Here is a 23,709-nt window from a genome sequence, read left to right on the forward strand (position 1 = left end):
AGCAAATACATGATTTAGCATGAATTATCATGAATAATATTAACTACTTATTTACCTCTCAGTGTCTTGAGGCAACTTAAAAATGTACATTCTGTGTTTTTATTATTATTTAGGCAGATAAATACTGCACAGTATTTAGTACCATTTTCTTTATTTTCTTCCGTCATACACAAGAATACGCGTGCGTAAGTCAAAGTTCGCTCGTATGTGAGGCCTTGTCGAATCCTGTATAGATGACCCACGCTGAACTGTCCCACGAAAGTCAATGACAGGGGGGCGCTACCATCGTCCAACTATATGGTTTCCAAACATGGCAAAAATCGGAACCAGCGATCCGGTATTGACGGTGGCGCCCCACTGTCAATGTCATCGATAGGACAGTCCAGTATTTTGGAACGGTAGGTGGGCCATCGTGCGTGTTTTGTTTTCGATGTAAACTCGCGGAGATGAACAGAGCCCCGATTACGGTAATTTTTAACGTCAACAATCCAGACACGCTTCTCGATTCTGCGATACGATTGGTCGTTCAACAGCGTACGTCAGCTGTTTTGACCAATCGTATCGCAGAATCAGAAACGCGTCTGGATTGTAGACGTTAAAAGTTACCGTAATCGGGGCTCAGGCCTGATAAAACACAGATTATTCTTTTTTTTTAATAATAATAATGACCAAAATTAAAGACGCTACTAAACAGAATTATATTTTTTTAATAATTAGACATTCAAATCCTGCCCCCCTAGACAAAACGCACTTTTTGATCGAATCGAAAATCGAATCCGTCAAATTCCATACAAAAAAGGGGCTTTTCGACCACTTTTCGACTGGTTTGCGATTATAATGGCACTTTGTCTAGACCCACTGATTTGTCCAATATCAGGTGTCAGACAATCACACAACATAGATTCCGTTTTACGTTAATTTTGCGTTCCGTTCTACAGAGTAAAATGTCTAAAAATAAATCCTAAAGCATAAAGTTAAAGGAAATAAAACACTATGTAAAAGTAAATATCCCGTTTTGAAACGGCTAATTGGTATAGTGTAAATATTTGTATTGTAAATATCCTCTCTTGTTATGAAATGAAAAATAACTATTATTTTTTTAATTTTGTAAGTGTAAATATCCTGTTCTGAAATGAACACTCATATTTGAAGCTGCTTTACTTGGGAGAATATCCCGTTTTGATTAAGATTCAAGTGACGAAAGTGAGTATTCAGCACTAAGAACAAGACTGCATACTCAGTTTAATAAATAATAAAAATGTAAATATCCCCTTTTGAATAGACACTCCTCAAATGAAGAGCATTCACAATATTTCGCCAATGTATAACAAGCCTTATGGCCTTACTATTTCGTTACTACCGTTTCGTTACGTACATTTTTTTTGAGAAATACTCATTTGATAGCGAAGATAAAAATTTTAGTACTTATCTATAAACAAAATAAAACGAAAAACAAAGTTCCACCGCCAACCTGACGTCAGGATGGCGGGTGGGTAGTTGAACGGTGTACAATACTTAGAAACTGTAAATGCCAATTTTTAGTATCTCTTCATTAAATAAATAAAATAATGTTAATTCTTATCTACGCCTTTTTATTTACTTGTGAAATATATTTTTTTCAATGTCGGAAGCCATACAAAATTTTTTTTTGTTTAGTTTCAAAAGTTCTTTGATTAAAACAGCATTAAACGATAAATGAGGTGCACTGATATTTAATACATATCTACAAGTATTGCATAGTAGAGTAAAAAGATTTAGTAGTTCTACTAAATAAAAGATGAAACGATTAACAAAGTCCGCCGCCGTCCATTCTGACATCAAGTTGGCGGGTGGAAATAAAACGGTGTAAAATGCATAAAGACTATAGATGTTAACTTATTATAATAGTTCTTTGGTAACTACTTACATTTATTTTAAAATTATAACTTTTAACATCTTTAAATATTATTTATTTCATTATTTTTAATAACCATTCTGTGCGCCGCCCACATGTTAAGAGTCGCGGCTTAGATTAAATTATTTATTTATTTATTTATTTGAACACCAACAAGGTAACATTGAGGCTTCACAAAAGTAACTATAAAAAATGACACTTGTTAAATTATGGATGTATAATTATGGATTGTAATTTGTACTTAAATATGACTAACTTGTTTTGTGAGCCTTAAATAAATAAATAATAAACCCTTGTTCCGGGTCATTCCATGAAAATCTGTATATTTTCGACGTCATTTTGTCCGTAACTTTTTTAAGATGCTTTTGAATACTTTATTAGTGTAAATTATAGTTTATTAATAAATTATGTTATGTCTAAAAGGGCCAGTCACTTTATGCTTTATTTTAGGAGAAATTACAATTTTCAATTTTTTCATACTACATTACTCTTATATGACTTCTAATAAAGTATAAAACATATAACCTTAACATTTATAGATAAGTTAATATACATAATGTAGTTGTTTTGTTATTATCACTATATAAAAAACATCATTTCCTAACTAGTAATTTAGTCCCAAGTGCCGTTTAAAGCTAGGGCCTGACGCTCTAGGGACTGACGATTTGGAGTAAAACTTAACACAAATGCAGATTAACTTTATATTATAAGATGCTTAATACGATGTGCCGAAAATAGCCAAAAAACCACACGTAAATACTATTAAATTATATACAATTTCCTATTGTAATCAATAAAGTTACTCAACTAGGGACTGACGAAGTGACTGGATTAACACATGTTTCCGCAACAACTGGCACGTTTGCACTAATTCAAAAAACGGCTACCGCAAAGCCAGTATGGTCTGAGGATAATTTCGTATCGTACTTTAAACTCAACTAAATGTCATTCACTCTAAATACATATTAAAGCGCAAAATTATAAAATCAGTGCGTGGCGAGGGAATGACGCTAAAAGCTGTAGACTCTTTTTCAACTAAAGAAAATCAAATTATTGCTTATTGAAACCGAAAAATATTAATAGAATTTGGTGTAATATACATTTAAATAGATTATTCGTTAATTAAAACAAAGGATAAAGTTGATGTTTTTATAAATGTGGGTCCCAAAACACAAACTTTTGGAGTACGGACATGCCTAGGGAATGACGTTTTGGGTCATTCAAAAGTAATTTAAGATGTTTTAAAAATAGTTTCAAAAAATATAAATGGGTGATGAATAAAGCATATTGCGAGCTGTTATTTAACAATTTTGGAATAAAATATTAACAAATATTTCATGTGAAATGTGGCGCGGACTAAGAGTTGACATATTTTTATGGAATGACCCTTCCACATACTTTATGGAATGAGATCTAGTTGACGGGAGGGATGATCGGGATCACATTCTTTATTAGCCATGGAACATTTCTCTCGACAGAGTAAGAGCAATGAGAATGAGAAAAGGTTTTAAATTATTGTGTTTCATCTTTTTAATCTATTATTTAGGTACTTACTAGTAAACATTTACATAGAAGTTCCTCAATTTATAAATATTTAAATAAAACAACTGCTGTTTACATAATTCATTCATAATCATCTCTAAATTAACTATAATATTATTATATCCGCCAATATTCCTAACTATAATTTACAGTCTTGATAGGAATTCTCATCTGAGGACTTGGTGTGAGTTAACATCAAAGAAGATTTTAGATCTTGAAAGTTTCCGCTAGGTTCGCTGTCATACGTTTATTGTTACTTTTGCAGTCGACATCGAATGCGTTTGTCATAAACTCACACTACGCCCCCTGCTCTGAGGAACTTCTATGTAAATGTTTACTAGTAAGTAGGTAAGTACTAGGGTTTCTGCTCGAGCTTTCTCGAACTCGAGAAAACTCGAGAAATTTGGCTTCATTCGAGACGAGAAAAAAATTACCAGAGCTCGAGAATTCTCGAGTTTCGATTTTGAAGCTTTAATATTCTTAAAAGCCTATTTACTTAGACAAAAGTAAGTTTTTAATTATTTAATAGTCAACGTTGTTTTTAGACTGGCCTAGACTTTCCTTTTTTAACTGATTTGATTTGCAAAAGTAATGATCTCAATCGAAACTAAGTAATAATGTTCACCAACGAGTATGCTATATTTATTATGTATGTTTAATCTGACTGATTTAAAGACTGAAAAATTTGTTAACTAGACAGTCACCTTACCTAACAGACGTTAGGTTAGGTACTCGTGCCTCCTCGTAAAGTTTATTCAAGTCGTTATCTGTAAGAAATTTAAAAATTTATTAAAAAGTTTTTTTTTGTTCATAAAAAAACTATTTATCGTAATTTTGCTATTTGGACTTGTGTTCTTTAGAAAACAAGTGATTCAATTGAAAAATCTGGAGCTACTCCAGATTTTTATTGGTATTTATCCTTAAAGTACCTACATGCGACTTTATGACTTTTGTTATTAATTAGTAGGTAAATATTAATTATGAAAGATTTTATTTTTTGTTTATTTCCTTACCAAAATAAGTGTTACTAAATTCTAATATTGATTGTTGTGCATAAAAGTAGGTATAATAGATTAAAAAAACCTGTTTTTATTAAATTTCAACCGATTTCAGCAGTTTTCATTAAAAGACTCGAGACCCGAGAAAACTCGAGACTATGGCCTCGAGAATTCTCGAAACTCGAGAAAAAAAATAGGTCGAGAAATCAGAAACCCTAGTAAGTACCTAAATAATAGCTTAAAAAGATGAAACGCAGTAATTTTAAACATTTTCTCATTCTCATTGCTCTTACTCTGTCGAGAGAAATGTTCCATGGCTAATAAAGAATGTGATCTCGATCATCCCTCCCGTCAACTAGATCTCATTCCATAAAGTATGTGGAACTAGGGTTTATTATTTATTTATTTAAGGCTCACAAAACAAGTTAGCCATATTTAAGTACAAATTACAATCCATAATTTAATCTAAGCCGCGACTCTTAACATGTGGGCGCACAGAATGGTTATTAAAAATAATGAAATAAATAATATTTAAAGATGTTAAAAGTTATAATTTTAAAATAAATGTAAGTAGTTACCAAAGGACTATTATAATAAGTTAACATCTATAGTTTTTATGCAATTTACACCGTTTTATTTCCACCCGCCAACTTGATGTCAGAATGGACGGCGGCGGACTTTGTTAATCGTTTCATCTTGTATTTAGTAGAACTACTAAATCTTTTTACTCTACTATGCAATACTTGTAGATATGTATTAAATATCAGTGCACCTCATTTATCGTTTAATGCTGTTTTAATCAGAGAACTTTTGAATCTAAACAAAAAAAAAAATTTGTATGGCTTCCGACATTGAAAAAAATATATTTCACAAGTAAATAAAAAGGCGTAGATAAGAATTAACATTATTTTATTTATTTAATGAAGAGATACTAAAAATTGGCATTTACAGTTTCTAAGTATTGTACACCGTTCAACTACCCACCCGCCATCCTGACGTCAGGTTGGCGGTGGAACTTTGTTTTTCGTTTAATTTTGTTTATAGATAAGTACTAAAATTTTTATCTTCGCTATCAAATAATAGTAAAACACTACTAAATACCAGAATATGTTTCATTCGATTTCATGATACCCCACCCGCGGTTCTGACGCACACGATCGAGGGGGACTACGGACGCGGCCTGAGGGCGCCACGGTAGGCTCGAACCTCGGCTCAGAGCCCCGATTATGGTAATATTTAACGTCTACAATCCAGACACGCTTCTTCGATTCTGCGATGCGATTGGTCAAAACAGCTGACGTACGCTGTTGAACGACCAATCGTATCGCAGAATCGAGAAGCGTGTCTGGATTGTAGACGTTAAAAGTTACCGTAATCGGGGCTCAGGCCGTGTCCAGGGGACGGACTGGGGAGAACCGGCCCGGTACATGTCTGTACCGTCCGAAATGAAATGCAGAGCCAGTCAGAGCCTCGTACTCGCCGGCGAGTACGGTCTAACAAGCTACTGTGTTGTGGAGTAGTTGGCGTTGCTTAAGGCAGTGATGTCTGTGTTCAGAAATTCGGTAATAGGATCGTCCGGGTCGTCTAGGACATGCCTAGGTCAAGACGCGTCTAAGGTGCGGAGCGAACGATAATCTCTGGTCGAGGGTGACACCTAAGTACTTGGCCTCACTCTTCCAAGGAATAGTTTGGTCAAATAAGGTGAGATGGGTGGGGACATTAGGACGAGTGCGAACCGGAGGACGTTTCGCAGACAAAGCAAGAAAAGTACACTGCTGCACTTTTTTCGGGATTTACCTCGATACGCCACTTCCTGAACCATTCGCCTAATTGTGTGACTGCGCGTTGAAGCGCCAAGATGACGTAATTCCGATTAAGTACGTCCGGACTTGTAGAGTGCGGTGTCGTCCGCAAAGAGGGCTAAATCCGTATTCGGACATTAGGGGATATCATTGACGTACAATGAAAAAAGAATGGGTGCTAGATGATGTCCAGGGTCCTGATGATGGAGTCAGGAGGTGGCCATAGGAACTCCTAAACGAAACGGCGGAATCTTATCGAGTTTGGGTTCGTTGGATTCGACTTCTCGAGCACTTTGGTGCTAAATAATGACCCAGAGATTGAGATACAACTAAAAAGTGTAAAATAAAATTATAATAAAAAAAAACTTTTTTAAAACAAGCTTTATCCTGAAATGCAGTTGTACTAAAACGAAAAAAATAATTGTATGCTTGGTTCAAAGAATTTCAAAAGCTTGTACCGCGCATGGAATTTTTTCCACTTTTTTCTGTTTGCGCTAAAGCTTGTTTTTAAAAAAGTTTTTTTTATTATAATTTTATTTCTACTCTAGTAACGAGTTTGGGAGATGTAAGAAAATAACAAAAAAATGTTTTGTCAGAATCTTTAATAAATCAAGTACGAAATTAATAGATCAAAGTTTATTGTACTTTGCTGAGTTGCATCACTTTAACTCTAACTGTACCTAACTAAATTTGGTATAAATAAAAATCATAAAAGTAAATAGTTAATGTCAGAAAGTTCAGAAGAAGATTAAAAAGAAGAAGAATAAGTGCAACCCAGGGTTAAAATGAGCTATCTATACTTGGGCTATCTTGTTTCAAGTATAACTTTTATACCATTGGGAGATCGAAGTATCAGGTCAGCCCCCAGCTCTGGTTCTTCACCGTATGGTAATATCTTGAAGTTTTTGACGATCTCGGATAAAGTGACCTTCATTTCCATTAGCGCGAACTTCTGACCTGCAAGCAAAGAGCCGATGGCACTAAGTAAGTAGGTAAGTAAGATATTATCGTAATAATAAAGTAGATTATTCAAGTCTGTCATTCATAAAAACTTATTAATGTTGTATCCAAACTATGACGTCAACATTTTTGAGATAGGCCAAAATAATATAATTAATACCAAAACGCTGTTTACCTTGACAAAAACTAGAGACCAGTTTATAAACGACCTTTATGTATCTTTATAGTCGGTCAGTTTGTTTTGGTTTATTGTAAATCAAAATCTTAGTACCTACATGCAGTGCCGGATTAAGCCAGCGCGGGGCCTGTAGCAAATTTATATCAAGGGGCCCTTGGTTTGCTTTAGGTTCTCAAGTTTAGGGTATTAAATGAAACAAAACTGTGAAACAAATGAACTTTTCTTGATTTAATGTGGGCAAAAGAGATAACACTTTCAATATCAACTTCTTTAAGCAAATCATGCCCTATATTCAACAAAGTAAGATGATTAAGACGTTCTTGTCCCATCGTGTTCCTTAATTAATTTTTAATACGTTTTAATGTTGAAAAAGAACGTTCGCCACTGCAGTTAGTGATCACGAGAGACACATGTAAATGCGCAAGGCAATTTCTAAGTTTGGAAAACACGATTCTAAAGAATTATTTATTAAAAGTTTATAAAATTGCTGCTCCAGAGGATCCGGTTTCTTGCTGTCAATAACAGTAGCCACATCTGTTTTCAGCAGCTCTTCAAACTGCACTAATTTGCCACCTAGGCTGTTCTGCAAATCATCTTCGTAAGCACTGACCATACTTAAGGATTTTTCCAAAATCTCTTCTGGTGTAAGAGATTTTAACTGTCAAAATACTTCAAAAACAAGTTAGTTAAAGCAGACAGTACGTTATCAATAATGACTATAAACACTGAACTTCAAAACGTTGTCCAGGTGTTTGATTTTCAACAAAGTCGTCGAGAGTGTAGTAGAGCCGCTGAAATGGTCGTAGCTACTTTGTGTTTCGCTTGATTCGTCTTGATGTCTGTTGCTGGTATTCTTCACAGTTGGTCAGATCTTTGGCTCTTGCCTCAATATCTGAATATAAATATATATGTTATTGTTAATGTGATAAATTGAAAATTATTAATAATAACCGGTTATTATGAATAATTACCGTCAGTCGTGGTAAAAGTGATAAATTAATCACATTTAACAGTGATTATTTAATAATTCAACCTTAGTACTAGAGAACATCTTGTGTACGTGCTCGTGTACAGCCAAACTTTTAAACGTTTTGATATTATCATATATTAATATAATTTGGCATAATGAGTTTGGAATGTTTCTTGCATAATATTACTTTTCCATGATGCCTATAATATAATGTTTTGATTTAAAGTGAAAAATTGGTTACCTAAGGTGCGGCGGGCCGCCTATTTAATTTTATACACACATAACTGATCTCATATTAATAACATTTACCAAATCATGCAGTAATTATTCATAATAACCGGCGATTATTCATTATTTTCACTTTGACCGTAACATATACATAAATAAACTCATAAAATAAATGTATACCTATAGAAAAAAAATAAAAATCTGGCCGCTTAGAAATGTGGTATAGATGCTAGTCTAAATATATCGATTATAATTGAATATTAGAACATTCACGTTAAAAAGTTCGTAAAATACCTACTTAATTATTTTTATGATTTAACGTGATGAAATCGAGTTTTAGATTTTCAAGTGAAAGTAAAGCATAGCCTAAGCGCTTCGCGTTTAAGGCATGCAAGATATTTTACGCTCCTATCAAAATTAATCTTTTTTTATTTCGGTCAGACAGGCGTTGGAGCGCGGGGCCCCCAAATTCGCGGGGCCCGTAGCATTTGCTACTCTTGCTACGTGGCTAATCCGGCACTGCCTACATGACTTCCTTAAACTTAACTAACTTTCAACGCTGTTTTTAGGCGTTGTTGTACGCCATAGCTACAGCTTAGTACCGCACTAGTATTATATTATCTGTGGTACCGCTTAGCTACCATAGCTTATACTCTGGTGGTAGCGTCTGCTAAAACAGCGTTGAAAGTTTTTACAACTAAGTATAAGTAGTTGTGGAAAATTAACCGAAGACCTTCCGGTTGCAATGCGTCTGCTCTGAGCATCAGTTGTATGTAACCTATTTATGAAAATCATCCATTTGAAATAATGTCGAGCAACAGGCCTTCCTAAAAGTTTGATTAGTGCCTGCCACTGAAAATTTTGAAGTCTTTGTGCCAATCTGCGAATAGGTTAGCTAGGTACATACTCGTAATTAATAACGTGAGAATAAAACATTATTACCGATACAGTTTCTGGGTCCCGCGCTGAAAGCCAGCCAGAAGAAGGGGTTTCTATTGATATTCTCGAACCGTTCAGGCCGGAAATCTAGGGGGTCTTCGTAAAGCTCAGGGTTTCGCTGCATGTTGAAGAAGTCCATCACCACAGTAGTGCCCTTTGGTAGGCGATGTCCAGCCATATCTGTGGGAGACAAACAGTGTGTTTATTATTCATATTAATCATTACTTATTTATTTACTTTGAATTTTGCAAGTAAGCTTACAGATCGGTTGAAAGCGCTCACAATGCCAATTTGAAATTACATTTAAATGTTTTTAGTAAGTTATTTAGCTACTAGCGACCGCCCGCGACTTCGTACGCGTGGATCCCGTTTTACCCCCTTCATCTATCTTACGCGGTTCAGATTTTTTCATACAAATGTTTTTTCCCGCTAACTCCCATTCCCGTGGGAATTTTGCAATATCCTGTTGTAACTAAGCTTTAAGTTTACTAAGATACCTGTATGCCAAATTTCAAGCGTCTAACTTAAGCGGTTTAAATTTTTTCATATACAGGGTGTTAGGTAAATGGGTATATGAGCTGACACTAGCCCATGTTAACATGGTCATATAAATGGTATGGTGAAGTCAGAAAATTGATATCTTAATTTTAATTATTTTAATTTTCATACAAATCGGATTTTATCAATAATATTTTGTATGAAAATTAAAAAAATTAAAATGATAATATTAAATTTCTGACTTCACCATACCATTTATATGCCCATGTTAACATGGGCTAGTGTCGGCTCATATACCCATTTACCTAACACCCTGTAAATGTTTTTTCCCGCTAACTCCCGTTCCCGTGGGAATTTTGCAATATCCTGTTGTAACTAAGCTTTAAGTTTACTAAGATACCTGCATGCCAAATTTCAAGCGTCTAACTTAAGCGGTTTGGATTTTTTCATACAAATGTTTTTTCCCGCTAACTCCCGTTCCCGTGGGAATTTTGCAATATCCTGTTGTAACTAAGCTTTAAGTTTACTAAGATACCTGCATGCCAAATTTCAAGCGTCTAACTTAAGCGGTTTAGATTTTTTCATACAAATGTTTTTTCCCGCTAACTCCCGTTCCCGTGGGAATTTTGCAATATCCTGTTGTAACTAAGCTTTAAGTTTACTAAGATACCTGCATGCCAAATTTCAAGCGTCTAACTTAAGCGGTTTAGATTTTTTCATACAAATGTTTTTTCCCGCTAACTCCCGTTCCCGTGGGAATTTTGCAATATCCTGTTGTAACTAAGCTTTAAGTTTACTAAGATACCTGCATGCCAAATTTCAAGCGTCTAACTTAAGCGGTTTGGATTTTTTCATACAAATGTTTTTTCCCGCTAACTCCCGTTCCCGTGGGAATTTTGCAATATCCTGTTGTAACTAAGCTTTAAGTTTACTAAGATACCTGCATGCCAAATTTCAAGCGTCGAACTTAAGCGGTTTAGATTTTTCACACAAAAGGATTTTCCCGCTAATTCCCGTTCCCGTGGGAATTCCTAAGTATACTATAACCTGCCCAGGAGTATGAAGAATAATTGTACCAAGTTTCGTTAAAATCCGTCGAGTAGTTTTTGTTTCTATAAGGAACATACAGACAGACAGACAAAAATTTTACTGATTGCATTTTTGGCATCAGTATCGATCACTAAATCACCCCCTGATAGTTATTTTGAAAATATATTTCATGTACAGAATTGACCTCTCTACAGATTTATTATAAGTATAGATTTAATTATGGTTAGTAGACAGAAACAATCATACCTAATTTAATTTCAAAATAGGTAAATTAATTCTTAGGAACTGACAAAGACGTCGACGTCATGGACGGTTTTATGGGTAAGTAAAAGGTAATGTTTATCAGACAGAGAGCCTAGGGAGTTGTCGTGTTGTCTGTTGTTAACATGCATGTACAAATGTTAGATTTTTCTCGACGTTCTCGTCTTCAGGATTTAAAATTTTAAATGTCTCGTCTGCAAGCTTGTGTGGTTTGTTGCTATTCAACTGATTTTTCGGAAAACAAAAATTCTAATCACACTACTTGTATGTGATTTTGTTTTCCATCGTAATAAAAAGTTTATTACTGTGTTTTCCACAAAGTAGGAATTACTAATAACTCACCTACATCTCGATCGATTTCTCTCCCAATCACAGGCACAGAAGGAAATAAGCGCAACGATTCCTTGATTACCAAATCCAAATATTTCATTTGATGCAGTTCACTAAAATCAAAATTTACACGAGTAATTAAAGCTAAGGTTTTTTAATTTTGCAAACTTTGTAAAATCATTTGTAATCATTATCATTTCAGCCTCCGGGACGTCACCTGCTGAACATAGGCCTCCCCCAATGATTTTCAAATCGCCCAGTTGGTTAGCGAGCGGCCTGCATCCAGCGCCTTCCTGCTACGTTTATAATATTAAGTAATTAGTAGTATGGTAGTCTAGTACCTAAGTAGTTGGGGCAGGAAATTTCTCGAGTGGCGACCACGGGCTGGAAGACGTAACGTGGGCAAGCCTCCTAACTAGGTGGACCGACGATCTGGTAAAGGTCGCGGGAAGAGCCTGGATGCGGGCAGCGCAGGACCAGAAGTAATTACAGGTTCATTGTGGAAAATCTTGGGGGAGGCCTTTGTCCAGCAATGGACATCATTTGGCTGAAACGAACGAAGTAGTATGGTGCTTTTACCTGTATGTAGGATTCCTTTCAAAATCATCGCCAAATATGGCTTTCTGTTCGTCAAAAATCTTTTCTTGAACGTCTTCGTGGTTTGAAAGGCAGTAAACACAATAAGCCAGACCGGCTGTTGTTGTGTCGTGGCCCTGCGGAAATAGTTACCATTATTAATTAAGTGTTAAGTCCCTTATTAACTTGCATCTAACATCAGAAAGTCTCGTGCATTAAGGATAAGGCTCTTCATCATACTGCATAATAGAGGTAGTATGCACTGGTTTAAGTATGTGATTAGTAGAACTTCAATTAAGTAGACCTACTATTACAGACTCGTATCTATTATTGTGTAGAGCGCCTGTATATAATGTTATTGTGAATAGTGTATTTCTATATATCTTTCGTTTATTTACTTACTAAAAACATAAAAGTGTCCACTTCTTCTCTAATATGTTCATCGCTAAGTTTTTTACCATCAACTTCTGCTAATAGCAAGAGATCCAAAAATGCGTGTTTGTTTTTTAATCCTGAAAAATCGTGAAAAATTATGTTACTAAAGATATCTTTAGCTACCTTTATCTATTCCAAAAAACTTTGTAGGTAATAACAAAACAATTCATTAAAAGCATCACTAATTGTGACTGACGCTTGTAAACGTCTGAGGTACCTGTTACTTGTGACCTCTCTAACCTAACCTAAACTTTAGTCTATAACAATAGGATAAACATCTATTTATAGCATAGCAACACATGCACATTCACAGTCATAATTTTTCGCTTTGTTAGATTCTTAAAAAAGATTATTCGAAATTTTTAACTTGCCAATTTCTGCATTAGCACCCAAGTCGGTGATCTCAGAGTTTTTCAGTTCTTCTTGCCTTGCGTTGATGACCTTTCTGGTTTGGCTGTGGAGGATGTCCAAGGCTTTGTCCTGGTCAGCTTTGTAGGGTAATAAGTTGAACACCACGTCGGGCGCCACGAACGGATTGCGCATCCGCATCGAAGCTATACTTGACATTCTGCAAGATTATTTCAAGGAGAATTTTAATGAGAAATTAAATTATTATAATATTTTATGAGAATCATTTACTTATAAACTTTCAATAATACCGGTTTGTTGATTCTAAGTTTTAGAAAATGCTAAAACTATAAAATTACGCCACGCCCTCCTTTGTTACTAAAAATATTAAGTGAAATATATTGCATAAGTAGTTAGTTACTTTGTTTTTATGTGGATAATGGGAGCAAAGTGAAGGAAGACTAATAATAATTTCGGTATGGTAAAATTGTGTTGTATCATAATTTAGTTTTAAATTGATACTATGATATTTGTAATAATAAATGGTTTCCACCATGCACAAACATGACAGCTTGCATCTTCAAACTAACCAGCTGAATAATAATTAAGTAATAACCCATCCCGAAAAGGTGGAGAAAAATTCGAAGTGAATAATAATAAATGCATTGTATACTATAATAAATGTGGACTTTTAGCACCTGACAAGAAGTCCTAACTGCTACCTGACTGAAGAGTTTGAATCTTAATAAAACTATCTAACAATCAATAGGTACTAGGTATCTATAGATAGCTAGTTAGCTACTTATTTTTTATTTTTCCTATTATTATCTTTACTATAAATACCCGAAGATAACAAGGTTATGTAAATCAAGTGTCAAGCACGTCATCATACTTTTTGTATGTACTATGGCTCAGCTCACGTGATAGGTTGTGATCTTAAACTTTAAATTCCGAAATCAATCATAGTACCTTTCTATGTAACTTTAAGGGATGTGGATAGGTTGACTATTTTCTGTACTTACACTTCGACTGCTTTCACAAACTCTGACTCGCTGTCCTCTTGCGCGTTGACGCTTACCCCCATTATGGATTCTGTTGGGGATTTTTACAATATTATTAGTCATATAATTATAATGCATAATATTCTCGGGATGGGCAATCCACATTTCACAATTTGGGCGTGAACATTTCTTAAAGTTCCAAATTAGAATTTCAGAAGTTCATTGATTTTTTTCGATATTCGTTACTCATTTTACCCCTTTTGGGATAATTACAATAACAAGTGCTGCTGGCAGTGCTATAAAGTAGGAAGTAGGAAGTACAGCTTAGCTCGATTTTAATCAATCATTTTCCGAAAGCATGATGAAACATAATGCAAGTAACTAATACGAGTATTATTATAGAGTTCGCGTAAATACTTATACAGTTCTAATCAATTACTTATAGGCCAGTAGAATTAAACACAAAAATTGATTAAATCGGAAATAATTCCTACAAAAGATTTTTTTGCTTTAATGGCTTCATTGGTTGCCCATTAAGACTCTCCTAAGTTTTCGACTTCGACGGAGTTGTGCTTAAGTGGTGGGTGCCCCCGAAAGGGGCGTTTTTTCGGTTTTCCGGTTATACCGCGTAAAGGACTTACCCTATCGAAAAGTGGTCTTCATGACGGTTAAAGGGCACTTAATCCTGCATTGAATAAGACCAAATTCATATATTTTGGACAAACCGTTCTCGCGCTAAAGTTCGGCAAAGTAGAAAATATACGTATAATTAATGACCCTCTCCACGTCCAATGGCTTGTTACCCACATGCTTCCAAGCCTTGTAAAGGGTCGCCTTAACCAGTGTAACCCCAACAAGGCTCACGAGTTTGATTCGCTTATCCTTGTTCGTCCCAGCCGTTCCTTAACTGCGGTTGCTGCACCTCTTCCTGGCACTCTCCTGAACGACTCTGTGTTACCTAATGTGGCTGCCCCTCTTCCTTGTACCCTCCTGTACGATTTCATTGCTTAGCCATATGCCTGGTCCAAGGTTCGACGCCACAAAATCAACTTCGTACGAGTGAAAATAGTTTAAATACTATTTCCCGTGCTTGCAACATTTTTCTTTACTGCTTCGCCTCTATTAGTCGTAGAGTGATTGTATATATCCTATAGCCTTTCTCAGTGTATGAGCTATTCAACACAAAAATAATGATTTCAATCAAACAAGTAATTCTTAAGATTAGCGCGTTCAAACAAACAAACAAAAAACTCTTCAGCGTTTTAATATGAACTTGTTGTCATTGATTTTTGGCGTCGAACCTTAGACCAGGCATACGGCTAGGCAACGTAGTCATGCAGGAGGATACAAGGAAGAGGGGCAGCCACAGTAGGTAACACAGAGTCGTTCAGGTGAGTGCCAGGAAGAGGTGCAGCAACCGCAGTTAAGGAACGGCTGGGACGAACAAGGATAGGCGCATCAAGCTCGTAAGCCTTGATAGGGTTACACTGGTTGAGGTGGCCCTTTTCAAGAATTGGAAGCCTGTAGGTAACAAACCATTGGACGTGGAGAGGGTCATTAATTATACGTATATTTTCTACTTTGCCGAACTTTAGCGCGAGAACGGTTTGTCCAAAACATATGAATTTGGTCTTATTCAATGCAGGATTAAGTGCCCTTCAACCGTCATGAAGACCACTTTTTGATAGGGTAAGTCCTTTACGCGGTATAACCGGAAAACCGAAAATTTGCCTCTTTCGGGGGCCCCCACCACTTAAGCACAACTCCGTCGAAGTCGAAAACTTAGGAGAGTCTTAAAGGGCAAATAATGAAGCCATTAAAACAATAAAATCTTTTGTAGGAATTATTTCCGATTTAAAAGCTAATTCTACTGGACTATTAGTCTTGATTATGGCTAGTTATAAAAAGCTGACAGGATAATGTAAAATCATTATAGTATTGCCATTTTAATACAATTGACTGTAATTAAATGACTGGCAAGTAATTACAGGTGTTAATTTACAAACACGGGATGCTGCTGCACGATGTCATCCATAAAGTCAGCCAGTTTAAAATTACCATTAAGATGGTAGTTAGTACCTAAGTTGTATGTACCTACTCAGTTTCTTTTTTAAGTTTGTCGTCACTCTTATAACGTATTATATGTAGGAAGATACGACGTACATACAATACAACAATGAAGAGGGCATTCGCGTAGGTGCATGTAAAAGTTGAAATTTTTATTTTTTGCCAGTCTTGTGTATTTGGAACTACACTCAACATCAAATAAACCGCACCTTCCGCGACGCGAACTTTAAAGATTTTCTTCTGACACAATCATGGTGCCCCAACAATATTGGTGTTATTTGAAAGCCAAATAAATATCCTTAAAGAAAAACACATTTCATTTCTTAATAAATGGTTAACATATACTATAAATGTGACTAGAAAAAAGACCTCACTTTGGGCTCACCTCTGGGATCAATTCGACCAATTTTTATGGTTATAAAACCAAATAATGATCTCACGTGCCCTCTTTAACAGATGGATAGCGATTAATCCCAACTTAACAGTTTTTAGCCATAAAAATTGGCTCAAGCGTAACTACCTATTTTTTGAAGATGTGACTCTGGACCCTTCTAAAGACACATTTTTGGGGTAAAAACCATTCCTTTAATGAAATGAAGTCTTGTTTAGAACTAGGCTTTCAAATGGTACCAATGGGGAAGTGGGGATGCATACGTTTGATAAGTGCTTGTCGCGGGAGGTGCGATTTATTTGATGCCGAGTGTATGTGCAATTTTCTAAGGGTTTATGATTTTGAACGCTAACGGTATGTTTTAATAACATAATATACATTGAGATATTATTGATGTAGGCAATGTAACTACCATAAACATTACCTACCTGTGACATTATCAAGTGCAGCCAATGCAAAGATCGGGAACACGTTTATTGGTGACCCGTTGGCCAGATTTCGCAATTTTTCCGTCAGCACTTTGCCATTGTTACAGAATATGGGCAGGAAGTTTTGCAAAATGTTGAAATGGAATGCCGGTGTTAGGAATTTTCGATGCGCCTTCCATCTTGAACCTAAAATAAGTAATTATTTGAATATAGATAAATGTAGCCAATGGATAACATAGATTAACAAAGATTATACTTAAACTTTATCTTTTTTGTTTACTTATTAAGCGGAAATCACGTGGATAGGGTAGAGCTTATAATATATTAAGATAGGTACCTACCTTCAGAAGTCAGAAGACCATTACCGAGCCAGGGCTTGATGAAGTTATATAAGTAACCTTTGGCAAGGAGATCAGTGCTTGTCAATATTCCCTGAAATATGATTGGAAAATATTGAAAACTGCAGCTATAAAATCAGAACATTTACATTTTTTCGCAAATTCGCACCTATCACATACATAGGTAAATTATAATGCCACAGTGTTTAGTTAGCGTCAATTGCCGTCGTCCTTATCTTGTATGCAAATAAGTATGACTCTGTATGTGTGGTGATCCGGCTCGAGGGACCAGGAAAATGTGGTGGACTGCAGTGGACTGTATGCGTTTGTGTGTTCGAGAGCGCTGACCGGACGATGATGACTGCCGTTGAGAGCTTGCCCTTACTATGTCAGGCGTAGTAGGTGCTACTTGCAGGAATAAAACCACTATTTCACTTGCTGAGACTTCTCGCGTCTATTATTCGCTTCCTTTTCTCAGTTCTTGCTTCTTCAGATCACTTGTTGCTTGGAGCACTTGTTCTCTGAACTGAACACAACATCATCTTATAAACTTAACTCCCGGAGCGCCTCGCTCCGTATTTATAGGGCCCCGGGCTATATCCATCCCTTTCTCTTTAATTTTATATTGGTATATTTTGCACATATTTTGTTCAAAGGCAGTTTGCTTCTAATTGGCTATAATATTTACTTTTCATATTAGGTCTTTTTGTGTACCGAAACATATTGTAAATAGATCTTATAAGCTGATTTCCTAAAGTGTATCAAAAGACAATGCCGGAAATTGGCGTCTTTTTTCTTTCGCGCGGCCATCGACCAAACCTTGTTTTTTGATTACAAAATAGTGTAATAAACCAAACTTACTATCACATGACTGTATACCTCTAAACTCAGTCTGAATTGAGTTACGAGCATTAGAAGTTTGATGATTTTACATACTTACTAGATTTGCTTTTTGCGCGCAAGTTTTGTAAGAAATTGCAACAAAATAGTGACATTGTATGTGTAAATAAACAATACCATCCATTAAAGGCTCCAGACATCAGTATGCAGCAGAATCAGCGCAATAAAAAAATAGCGCAAAATTTTGTTGCAATTTCTTACAAAACTTGCGCGGAAAAAGCAAATCTAGTATGAAAATCATCAAACTTCTAATGCTCGTAACTCAGTTCAGACTGAGTTTAGAGGTATACATGCCATAGTAAGTTTGGTTTATTACACTATTTTGTAATAAAAAAATAAAGTTTGGTCGATGGCCGCGCGAAAAAAAAAAAGACGCCACCTTCCATACAAAATCTGGCATTGCCATTTGAGACATTGCCTGATTTGTATTGATTGTCTTATAAAATATTTTAGTTAGATTTTTAAACAAAAGTACCTAGATATATTTTTCATAAAATGTTGTTTTTTTGTATCAAGATGCATAATAAGATTAGTCAGAAAAATTTTATAAAAAAAATAAAACCGACTCCAAAAAACCTACACTAAAAAGTAGAAAAATAATTGCTAATTACCTACTTATTTATTAGGACGAATTATTAATATTTATGTAGGTATACCATGATTGATACTTCTGGAGTCGGTGCCAAGATTATGAAACATGTAAAGTTTGCCTGCACCGACTCCAAAAGTATCAATCATGGTATACCTACATAAATATTAATAATTCGTCCTAATAAATAAGTAGGTAATTAGCAATTATTTTTCTACTTTTTAGTGTAGGTTTTTTGGAGTCGGTTTTATTTTTTTTATAAAATTTTACTTATTTCTTGCTTTTTAGTTAACTAATTATTACCTTGATGTTACCACTGAAGGTAGGCAGTATATTGAGACCAAAAAAAATTGGTTCATAATCGGCGGAGATAATGCGTATAAAAAAGTTCATCCCCAATTTTCCACCCTTGGGGGTGAAATATTTTCTTCAAATTCGCATGAAACCACCCTTTTGATAATACCTATTCAACAAAAAAATAATCGTTCAAATTGGTTTATAATCGGCGGAGATATTGCGTATAAAAAAGTTCATCCCCAATTTTCCACCCTTGGGGGTTGTTTTTTTTATTATTAAATTTAAATGGGACCACCCTTGAGGTATTACCTATACGCCGAAAAAAGATTTGTTCAAATCGGTTCATAATTGGCGGAGTTATCGCGTAACAAACATAGAAAAAAAAAAAAAAAAAACATACGGGTCGAATTGAGAACCTCCTCCTTTTTTGAAGTCGGTTGAAAAGAAAAACAGAGCCTTTCAAGTTGTAGTGCACTACACTCTAGTGGATGGATTGGATAGTACCGAGGGCAAAGCCAGATGTAGGTAGGTACATGAAGGTAGTTCATCTGAAGATGAACTAACTTCAGCTGCTTTCGCTCAGATAGAAGCTCATAAACTGTATCATGACACTCATCATTAGAAAATCTTCATCTTTCATCTGATAACGATGAAAGATTTTGACGACTTTCACCCTGTATATGTGTTACCAGTGATGATGTAGGAAACAAAGACGTGGTCCCTTACCATGAGCCCTAAGAAGGCTTAAGATTACAGATATGATACATATATTTTTCAAGGTAGATTGCTGTACGTCTGGCAATGTGTCATATATGATACACTCTATAAAACCTATTTAAAAATTAGCCGAATTTTTTAATGATTTTTTTCGTCACCAATGAATACCTAAGAATACACGTAAACAATAATCAATCAACATTTCCGAAAAAACAAGTCTTGCCAAGGGTTAAGTAAATCGAAGATTTTTCATAACTCACCTCAATTAACTTTGGATTAGCAGTTACGATGTAACGCATCGAAGATATATATATTGTTGCACTACCTCCATATTCAACCTCTAATCGCTTTAAAACTTTAAGGAATTCTGAAAAAAGATAAAGGATACGATACGTAAGACTAAGAGTATGCGCACACCGTTGATTTGAACTTTTAGTTGGCCGAAAGTTGTGCCCGATTTTAAATTGTATGAAGAATCGGCCAAATCGAATCGGCGTAGTGTGCGCACTCCCATACATGCCCATACTGATCAACTGCCCGACTAAACTATCGGCCGACGAAAAATCAACGGTGTGCGCCTACTCTAAAGACTAAGAGCAGGCGCACACCGTTGATTTTTAGTTGGCCGATAGTTGTGCCCGATTTCAAATTGTATCAAGAATCGGCCAAATCGAATCGGCGTAATGTGCGCACTCCCATACATGCCCATTGCCCATACTGATCAACTGCTCGACTAAACTATCGGCCGACGAAAAATCAACGGTGTGCGCCTACTCTAATGCAAGACATTTTGGCGGGCATAAAATAAATGAAGCATCGAAGAGTAGCTGATTTCCTTTTTTTTTTTGTAAATTTTAATTTACAAGAATAATTATTATTATATTTGTCTAATACTTATACTAGATTATTATCCACAAATCTTTATTTATTTATTTAAACTGTAGCACACATAGAAGCAATGCACTGTGGCGGACTTAATGCCGGATGGCATTCTCTCCCAGTCAACCACGTCATGCAGAAAGAGTAAGGCGGTGCAAAAAATTTACATTTAGAATAATATACCTACTTACATAAGATTACATACAATAAATGACATAATATAAATAAATATAATAGACATACACATAAATACATAAACATAATAGATTAACATAAATCTTTGTGAACGAACATTCTTAAGTGTAGGCCAATGAAACAAAATAATAGCATAGGTAAAATACCGCGCGTTGTTAAATAGTGCCCCTCATATGCCTCATAATGACATCAGTCTGTTCTGACCTTGCAGACAAAAACCGGCCAAGTGCGTGTCGGACTCACGCACAAAGGGTTCCGTACCATTGATTTAGGATTTTTTTTTTAATTTAATTTATTTGTATGAAAGATTACGCGGTAATAAGCGGTTTACGATTTACGAGGTATTAAAAAAAAACTACTTACTAGATCTCGTTCAAAACAATTTTCGTTGGTAGTTTTTATAGTAATGTACCTACATCATATGTTTTTTTAGATTTTTCATTATCTTATTTTAGAAGTTAGAGGGGGGGGGGGGGGGGGGCAATTTTTTTCCACTTTCGAAGCGTCTGTCACGCAAACTATTCGGTTTAGAAAATAAGTATTTTAGAATCCTCGATATCATTTTTGAAGACCTATCCATAGATACCCCACACGTATGTGTTTGACGAAAAAAAATTTTTGAGTTTCAGTTCTAAGTATGGGGAGCCCCCAATATTTTTTTTATTTTTGCATCAAAATCTTAATGCGGTTTACAGAATACATCTACTTACATAAAATACCGCGCATTGTTAAATAGTGCCCCTCATAGGCCTCATAATGACGTCTATTCTGACCTTGCAGATAAAAACCGGCCAAGTGCGTGTCGGACTCACGCACAAAGGGTTCCGTACCATTGATTTATGAAATTAATTTTTTTTTTAATTTAAGTTATTTGTATGAAAGATTACGCGGTGATAAGCGGTTTACGATTTACGAGGTATTAAAAAAAACTACTTACTAGATCTCGTTCAAAACAATTTTCGTTGGTAGTTTTTATAGTAATGTACATCATAATTTGTTTTTTTTAGATTTTTCATTATCTTATTTTAGAAGTTAGAGGGGGGGGGGGGGGGGGGGCAACTTTTTTCCACTTTGGAAGCGTCTGTCACGCAAACTATTTGGTTTAGAAAAAAGTATTTTAGAAACCTCGATATCATTTTTAAAGACCTATCCATAGATACCCCACACGTATGTTTGACGAAAAAAAAATTTTTGAGTTTCAGTTCTAAGTATGGGGAGCCCCCAATATTTATTGTTATTTTTTTATTTTTGCATCAAAATCTTAATGCGGTTCACAGAATACATCTACTTACCAAGTTTGAACCGTATAGCTCTTATATGTAGTTTTGGAAAAAAAATGGCTGTGACATACGGACGGACAGACGGACGGACAGACAGACAGACATGACGAATCTATAAGAGTTCCGTTTTTTGCCATTTGGCTACGAAATCCTAAAAGTATGAAGTTCATTGTCAAAGATTAAGTAACCATTAAAATAATACAAAAAATATTCTAAAACAATAAATGGTATTATATTTTATACTGCTTTGAATATTTCTTTTTTTTACTGGATGCTTAATATTTTTTAAGTTATTATACCCTACATTCATACCGATTGTGTAGGTAGGTAGGTACAATGTTTCTAATAGTAAGCTACATTAATAGGTGATAAAGTATGAAATTGCCGTTTTGTAGCGAGAATTTAGCGCATTTTTTGCGGTTTTTAAGGAACCACAAATCTTAGTTTAATGCAATTTGGTGGGTAGATTAAGACAAGTACCTACACAGAAAAAATTTGAAAATTGGTAGGTAGGCCTGTAAAAAAAATAATCAAAATTTTATAACGGTCACTACTTAGGACAAGCTGTTTTTGAAGATTTAGAAAAATATAAATCGGAAAACTTATCCATAAGTGTTTTTCACTAAACATTACTTATTAACTAAGCTTGTAGTAAAAAATATTTAAATAAAAATTAAATTAGATTTTTTTTTATGTACCTACCCGTTGAATCCACGGCAAACAAATGCCCGCTTCCTATAATCGGGAAAGGGGTAGGCCCTTTTACATTCGTTAATCTCTTATCCCACATCAAGGATAGCCATGAAAGAAGTAGCACCGCAATCAATGCTACAAACGCTATAATCAGTATCATGATCACTCGCGGGTAAAGAAGTTCGAACACTAAGTACACACGTGTAACTCAATCTGGAATCACTGTTCCACTGTCGACTGAATTGGCATTTTGGTTATTTATACTGTGGCCTTGTACCAAGCTACTTATTAAACAGTTTATCAGTACGTATGTAGATCTGCGCTGTTTGTTGTTGTATACCCACAATAATATCGATACCACTGGGCTCAAAGGTCGTAAAGGACAAAGTACAACTTTTAAAGAGAAGCAAAAAACGTTTTTTTATTTTTTTATTTGACAATAACTTTTTTGTTTTTTGAGCTATTAAAATATGACCTAAGAAGAAAGTGCTTAGAATTCACAGCATTTTCCGAGGAAGTATTGAAAAACTGGACTAGGGCAGTATTTACTGAGATAGATTTCCTTTACGCCCTCAAAATTACAATAAAAAGACCTTTACGCCCCGCAAATATTCGTCCTAGGCAAGTTATTCAGGGCGTAAGTCTATTTTTATTTTACAAAACTACAAAACCAAGGTACCTATTACAGGACAATTTACATAATTTTATAGGTTTTCATAGGTCGTAACTCGTCGTAACGGAATACCCAGGTAAGGTATTATGCAAGGGTAAATTGATAATTTAGCTTAAATATTTAATGTTTTATGGTATTTGATATGTAATATACCATTTCTTCACATATTTTTAATGAATTATGGTATTTTTTAATGAAATAAAATGATTTTTCGTGGCTTCAAAATTTAATGCACACAATTTATGAAACTAT

The 23,709-nt window shown here is 35.2% G+C and overlaps 1 protein-coding gene across 1 annotated transcript; it reads right to left on the minus strand.

Annotated features, from left to right (window-relative positions):
* Positions 1–6,819: 6,819 nt before the first annotated feature.
* LOC135073099 (cytochrome P450 4d2-like) lies at positions 6,820–23,002 on the minus strand. Its single transcript, XM_063967136.1, has 11 exons — positions 22,794–23,002; positions 19,998–20,104; positions 17,238–17,328; positions 16,897–17,082; positions 14,032–14,101; positions 13,033–13,229; positions 12,629–12,738; positions 12,230–12,363; positions 11,663–11,763; positions 9,515–9,691; positions 6,820–7,193 (listed from the first exon to the last, which is right to left on the minus strand). Exons 1-11 carry the CDS (start codon positions 22,942–22,944, stop codon positions 7,042–7,044), a joined length of 1,476 nt encoding a protein of 491 aa, XP_063823206.1. The 5' UTR covers positions 22,945–23,002; the 3' UTR covers positions 6,820–7,041.
* Between the last annotated feature and the right edge of the window lie 707 nt (positions 23,003–23,709).

Source organism: Ostrinia nubilalis, chromosome 7, assembly GCF_963855985.1.
Source record: "Ostrinia nubilalis chromosome 7, ilOstNubi1.1, whole genome shotgun sequence".
Lineage (NCBI taxonomy): Eukaryota > Metazoa > Arthropoda > Insecta > Lepidoptera > Crambidae > Ostrinia > Ostrinia nubilalis.